This window comes from Uncinocarpus reesii, genomic scaffold (assembly GCF_000003515.1).
Source record: "Uncinocarpus reesii 1704 scaffold_3 genomic scaffold, whole genome shotgun sequence".
Taxonomy (NCBI): Eukaryota; Fungi; Ascomycota; class Eurotiomycetes; order Onygenales; family Onygenaceae; genus Uncinocarpus; species Uncinocarpus reesii.
Genome location: NW_003052498.1, coordinates 1,086,459 through 1,093,149, shown reverse-complemented (window position 1 = coordinate 1,093,149; position 6,691 = coordinate 1,086,459). Strand labels below are relative to the sequence as shown.

Here is a 6,691-nt window from a genome sequence, read left to right as displayed (position 1 = left end):
CCCGTTTGCAGAGCAGCTGCAAGGCTTGATAGAGAAAGCAAAATCTTTCCTTCCCAGTGCTCCTGCAGTTGTCGACGTTCCACCTGCTCAGCCTTCCACAACTCCCCGAGTCGTGCCAAAGCGGAAGAAGACCGTGGCTTCGTTAAACATGACCAACTGGGAATCACTACTCGCGCCTGTTTCTGCTGACGCGCCAGCAGAAGCACGGGAATGGCTGGTTTATATCACTGGAGGCAATAAAACATGCTTTGGACGTTGTGGACGCGTCGATGAAGAATGGAATGTAAGTTCACCCCTTTTTCGAATCAAACAAACTGGTTTTCGTTTTGCGTACTGAAAGGTTGGCATTGGTGGTCAGAAATCGATTCCTATGTTTGCTGCGGACCTTAGCTCCCCTTCTCTTGGTGTTCTTGACTGTGAGAAGGACAGGGTCCTTTGTTCTATCTGGTCCGCCAACCCTCCATCTATCTGGCATTTCCAGATCCCCACCGCTCCCGAAGCTGGTCAACCCAAACCGGCCACGTCAATTCACGACCTGTATGTCAATAGCACTACGGTAACCGCGGAAGATATCTACAAAATCCACTCTGAGAAGCGTTGGGAAAAAGTATCCGAGCACAACGGTTATTTCCATCCAATGGATGGATTCCTTGCGCAGTACGGGCTTAATGTACCGATTGGCTACCTCGCCTTCGGTCTCAGTCAAATTCCAAGCTGGCTTATGATGCTTGGTGTTAGCTTCCTCAGCCGATCAATGATGTAAGCTCATGAGTTGGCCGTGTGGTTTCATCTCTTTACTGACGAATACCCCAAATGTAGGAGCCGCCGTATTAATGCCCAGCAGCGGAGACCAGCCGCTGGTGCCACTGCACCTCAAGCGGCCGGAACGCAGTAAGCCCAAAGAGAGTCCTCCTTGGGCTACGAGTTTTTTACTGGCTTTTTCAACGTTTGCTATTTGTGACTGTAGATAATGAGGGTTTGGATGAAAGCCATTTCATATCAATGATTAATAGGATGGGACTAGATTTAACCATGTGATTTCTTGTATGTATTTGTTAGTTTTTAATGGAGTCTAATTGCCTGTGATCAATTCATCGTCTGTTTTGGGGCATTGAATCAAGTCGGTTCCTTATAAGTACTACGGCTGTCTGTTCTCCACATCACACATAGCTTGGTCGACCTCCACAAAGTCGCACCTTTGAAACAGAAGCTGTCAAAAGGGTTTCTTTCTCTGGTTCTATGATTTCATTTATCCCGAGCTTGACATCCGTCACCCGACACCAACCTTACCCTTGAAGCTTAACCTTACCTGCACACGCGAACAATCCAAACACCAATAACTGCAGAGTCCGTACCTAAATCCCTTTTTCCTCCACATCGCGATGGTTTCCCCGTCCACGTCGCCAATGGAGCGGCCTCCACCGACCACCGCCGCCATTGTGATCGCCACGGCGATTTTGGCCGGGATCACGGGATACTTCCTAGGCCAGGGAGCCTCGATAGGGCTTTTCGGGTCTGCAGCGGTTTCGCCGCGCCGCGTCGGCGTCGAGAAGGGGGATATCTCCGAGGAAGAAGACCAAGAGGAGGAGAGCGCGGAAGAGAGCGAAGATGAGGGAGGTGAACTTGCGACGTTTGAAGGGAATACGGAGGAGGTGAAGCTTGTCTTGGTGGTGCGGACGGATTTGGGTATGGGGAAAGGTGTGAAATTCTTTTCTTCTTTCTTTTTCATATTTTGTGCGCTCATTATTCCATTTCTTTCCCTTCCCTTCCCTTTGGACTTTTCAGATCACCATGCTAATGAGGCGCTTTCCGCTTTATATAGGCAAAATCGCCGCCCAATGCTCCCATGCCACACTCGCCTGCTACAAGCACTACTTTTCCAAGTCGCCAAACTCACCTATCCTCAAGCGCTGGGAGAGAGGTGGCCAGGCCAAGGTTGCACTTCAGGTCAAAGGCGAGGAAGACATGCTACTGCTACAGGCTCAGGCGCTTAGCCTGGGATTGTGTGCGCGGGTAATACAGGACGCTGGACGGACGCAGATTGCCAGTGGCAGTCGGACCGTCTTGGGAGTCTTGGGTCCAAAGAGCGTAGTTGACAGTGTGACCGGGCATTTGAAATTACTGTAATGCTGTCTTTACTTTTGCAACGTTTGGCGGGGGGCGTTTGAGGTAGGATATACACATTGCGAAGAAATTTTCTGGGCTAGGGAAATGGTCTAAGTAACGACTCCGGACGGAGTACGAAATGCTGGTTATATTAAGTAAAATAGAGATTTTGGCCTCTTCGCGAGACCTAAAACTCCATGCAATATAAACGGTTGTTTTCCAGAATCATCGATCGCCTGTAAAAATCATAATACGACGTCAAGGATGTTGGCTGCCATGGTTAGTCCCTAACCTCATCAGCCGACGGCCTGGCCCCAAGAAGGGGCACATCGGTAAAGGGAGACGGAATATGGCGTCTTCAGCAACCAGGCCATCTCACCGAGCTCACCTGACGGAAGCTCAAGGCAGAGTGAACTCCTGGTCACTGTATCTCGCTCTGAGATCTGTCGACCGGAAATTGACATCATAAGAAAGTGATGGCTCCATAGGTCGTCGAACTGTCCAGAATCAACCGAAACACAGCTACTAGCCATCACGAAGGACGACCAGCAGCTGGAACAGGACTACTGGACACAGATCTGTGGTTTGTGTTGAGGAAAAGAAGAAGTGAAAACACGAGGAAATTTTTTTTTTTATGATGGCAGCAGGAGCCGGTGACGGGGAAACTTTGACCCGCTGACATAAGCGCCAGCCCAATACTAGCTTATGCTGAATCCAGACTCTTGCCTCATTCATTGCGCTTGTCTGTACCGCGTTGCCCTCACTTTCACTGCCTAACAAGAGTCTCGAGTTCCTGTGGCGTTTTCTAGGATGGCGGACGCATTATCCATCGAGCAGAATAATAAAATTCGAGTTGCTCTCGGCCTAAAACCTCTCCCTGTCCCTGGCTCCTCGGCGGCAGACGAAGGCCCTGTTTTCAAGCAGTCAAAAGACGGTGATGAGTCGAGCTCGGCCGAAGATGAACCTGGAAGTACCCTGGAATCTCGAATTGCGCAAGGATATGAGAACTGGAAAACTCTACAGGATGAGGAGGAAGCAAAGAAGAAGCGTCAAGCTAGAAATGACAACATTAGGCGGGCGCGCGAGGCTGCGCAGAGGATAGCAAAATTGGAAGGTAAAGGTCTGGGCGAGGTCAACGATGATTTGGATACGAAATCGTGGCTGATGCAGCATAAGAAGAAGCAAAAGAAGATTGAGAAGGAGCGGGCACGGAAGCTAGCAGAAGAACTTGCCGAGCGAGAGCAGATGGCGGAATATACGTCGAAGGACCTGGCTGGCGTACAAGTGGCACATGAAATCTCCCAGTTTGACGAAGCGGGGGACCATATTCTTACGCTGAAGGACACGACGATTGATGAGAACGAGGAGGAGGGCGATCAGTTAGAAGATGTGACCATGAGGGAGGCGGAGAAGACGGAGGAAAGGCTTGAATTGAAAAAGAAAAGGGCTGCTTACGACCCTACTAATTACGATGCCTCCGGCTCGATCTTAGCCCAGTATGACGAAGAGATTGACGGCAAAAAACGGAGGCACTTTACCCTGGATGCCAAAGATATCAGTCCGGAAGAACGAGAAGCAAAGCGGCAGGATGTCTCGTCGAAGCTAAAAGTTAGTACCGTCAGTCTCGATGTCGTGCAAGAGGCCACACCTTCCGATTACCTTGATATTTCTGAGATCAAAGTGAAGAAGCCTAAGAAGAAGAAAGCGAGAAGTACTAGAAAAAGGGCCATTGATGAGGATGATATATTTCCCCTGCCTGACACTACTGAGACTCCCACAGGCAATCAATCTAACGGGGACCAAATGGAAGTTGATGGCACGGATGCGAATAATAGCTCAGTCTCTGCCCTTCGAAAACGGCCCCATGATGATTCTTCATTTGTCGACGATGAGGATCTACAGGTGTCGCTAGCAGCACAGAGAAGGGCTGCATTCAAAAAGCGTAAAAGGATGCGACCGGAAGATATAGCCAGACAGCTAAGAGAAGAGTCGGAGGAGGCTGCCAATGGCATGGACGTGGATCAAAATGAAGATGAGCAGCCTGGGTTGGTCATTGACGAAACTTCCGAGTTCGTTGCGACCTTGCAGCGGCCAACCATCCCTGAACGCCGCCTGAGATCCGTAAGCGCAGTAGCGGAGGAACAGGACGGTGTCAAGTCGCCAACTCCGGACGTGAAAGAAGAAGTGGCAGACGTAGATATGGACCGGGCATATAACGATATTGAGGATGAAGAAGAATTGAAGGAACGAATTACGCGGGAACAATCACAGGCCGATATTACTGCGACAGGGCTGGAGGAGGAAAACACCCTGGATCAAGGTCTTGGAGCCACACTTGCAATGTTGAGGCAGCGTGGCCTCGTCAAAGAATCGAATGGTGGCGAGCTCAACTCCCTGCAGCGAGACCGCCAGAAATTCTTGATAGAAAAACGACGACGGGAAACCGAGGCCGAGAGACGCGCACGGTCTCAGCGCGAACGAGACCGCGCCTCTGGCAAACTCGACCGTATGTCTGCGCGAGACCGGGAGGAGTATGCCCGGTGGGAGAACAAGCAACGTGATCAGCAGGAATCTCGCACAATGGCGGATATTTTCAACCGCGAATACAAGCCAGATGTGCAATTGAAGTATGTGGATGAACATGGCCGTCTGATGAATCAGAAGGAAGCATTCAAGCATCTCAGTCACCAGTTCCACGGCAAGGGCAGCGGAAAGATGAAGACGGAGAAGCATTTGAGAAAGATCGAGGACGAGAAGAAACGGGAGGCCATGAGCACGCTGGATAGCAGCCAGCATACGGGAATGAATAACGCCATGGGAGCGACGGCGCGGCGCACAAGGCAGGCCGGCGTCAGACTTGCTTGAACGGGGTTCCCTTGCATTGTACAGAGTAGTATACACGCGATAGACGCATTGACGCCTTGGTAGGAGCGAGGCCCAAGATAGCCCTAGAGTTATGTGTTGATATGCTGTAACTATTTAGCTTGCAATCATTATTTATAACTTCTTTCCTGACACCAAGCTCCTTGTTGTGCCGACGCTTCTGTTGTTCCTCGGCATGTGTGCTCTCTTGCCAGCAGTCCAGCTCGTCTTCGGCGCCGTGGGTCATCTCCACAGTCGCCAAGCGACAGGCAGTTTGACTCCTCTGGCCTCCCGCTAGCGTTGTCTTGCAGCGAGGCGCCAGCAAGGGAGTTGAATCCCCGTCCGCCTGTGCATGCTGGCCGGCTGTTCTGGCGACTGAGAAGCGGCGCTGCAGCAACAAAGAGATTAGGCGCGCCACAGACCGCCGAGCGCAAACTCACTCGCTAGCAAGCAGTTGGCGGATCCCTGAAAGTCGCTCACTCACCTCGCATCCTCCACAAAATTTTTGTTCAGGACACCTTGAGATAACTATCCACGAACAGCCATAGCTCGTCCTGCCCGCCCCTTCAATTGCACTTTTTTTCCACGCCCGTAATTGTTTCTTTGCATCTCATATCGATCATTACGTGTAAACAATGCTTTCGACTCTGAGAGTTGCCAGCCGTTCGGCTGCCGCGAAGGAAGCTGGAGTCCGCGCTCTCGCGTTCCGACAAGCTTCCACCTGGTCCAATGTGCCCCAGGGTCCTCCGGTATGCTCGTGTGCGAGATGGCAGAGCTCAGTTCAAACAGACTCGCTGACAGTTGAGCTTTGAAGGACGCTATTCTGAGAGATTACTGAAGCTTTCAAAGCGGACACCAACAAGGAGAAGATTAACCTCGGTGTTGGAGCCTACCGTATGTCCCTGGATGCCATCGCTGTCCTGAGTCGATCTTTTTACAACTGCTGACGTTTTTTTTCACTGCAGGCGACGACCAAGGAAAACCCTACGTTCTCCCGTCCGTCAAAGTCGCCGAGACCAAGGTTGTCAACTCCAGTCTGGACAAGGAATATGCGGGCATCACAGGTGTTCCGGCTTTCACCAAGGCTGCTGCTGAGCTCGCTTATGGAGCCGACAGCTCTGCTATCAAGGATGGCCGCGTTGCCATTACACAATCCATCTCAGGAACCGGCGCCCTGAGAATCGGCGGTGCCTTTTTAGAACGATTCTATCCTCATGGGAAGACCATCTACATCCCCACCCCCAGCTGGGCCAACCATGCTGCCGTGTTCAAGGACTCTGGGCTCAAGGTCGAGAAATACAGATATTATAACAAAGATAAGATTGGACTCGACTTTGAGGGTTTAATCGCCGATCTCAAGCAGATTCCTAACCAGAGCGTTGTGTTGTTTCACGCATGTGCTCACAACCCTACCGGAGTTGACCCTACCCAGGAGCAGTGGATTGAGATCTCCAAGGTCATGAAGGAGAAGAGTCATTTTGCATTCTTCGATATGGCCTATCAAGGGTTTGCCAGCGGAGATATCAAACGTGACGCTTTTGCCCTGCGACACTTTGTGAGCCAGGGACAGCCTGTCGTCCTGGCCCAAAGTTTCGCAAAGAACATGGGTAGGCTCTCAACGCGAGTCTTTTGTAGTATTTTGTCGTTTGTCTAACGGGGCCTCTTGCATTAGGGTCTGTACGGCGAACGCGTTGGAGCTTTCTCCGTTGTCTGCGAGTCCGCA

At 51.1% G+C, this 6,691-nt stretch overlaps 4 protein-coding genes across 4 annotated transcripts in view; all 4 read left to right on the top strand.

Moving 5' to 3' along the window:
* Window positions 1-148: 148 nt before the first annotated feature.
* Window positions 149-895, top strand: UREG_05147 (uncharacterized protein; the record flags this gene model as incomplete). Its single annotated transcript, XM_002584412.1, has 3 exons — window positions 149-283; window positions 341-759; window positions 820-895. 3 exons carry the CDS (start codon window positions 149-151, stop codon window positions 893-895), a joined length of 630 nt encoding a protein of 209 aa, XP_002584458.1.
* Window positions 896-1,382: 487 nt separating this feature from the next.
* On the top strand, window positions 1,383-2,127 carry UREG_05146 (putative peptidyl-tRNA hydrolase; the record flags this gene model as incomplete). Its single annotated transcript, XM_002584411.1, has 2 exons — window positions 1,383-1,698; window positions 1,823-2,127. The coding sequence occupies 2 exons, from the start codon at window positions 1,383-1,385 to the stop codon at window positions 2,125-2,127; spliced, it is 621 nt and encodes a 206-aa protein (XP_002584457.1).
* A 789-nt stretch (window positions 2,128-2,916) lies between these two features.
* Window positions 2,917-4,971, top strand: UREG_05145 (uncharacterized protein; the record flags this gene model as incomplete). The annotated part of the gene is made up of 1 exon (XM_002584410.1): window positions 2,917-4,971. The coding sequence occupies one exon, from the start codon at window positions 2,917-2,919 to the stop codon at window positions 4,969-4,971; it is 2,055 nt and encodes a 684-aa protein (XP_002584456.1).
* A 632-nt stretch (window positions 4,972-5,603) lies between these two features.
* The window catches only part of UREG_05144 (aspartate aminotransferase), a gene marked incomplete at both ends in the record, with an annotated part of 1,634 nt that continues 546 nt past the window's right edge, over window positions 5,604-6,691 (top strand). The window contains 3 exons of the mRNA XM_002584409.1: window positions 5,604-5,717; window positions 5,799-5,862; window positions 5,934-6,523. Of these exons, the coding sequence (XP_002584455.1) occupies window positions 5,604-5,717; window positions 5,799-5,862; window positions 5,934-6,523 (768 nt within the window). The remainder of the gene's footprint in view (window positions 5,718-5,798; window positions 5,863-5,933; window positions 6,524-6,691) is intronic.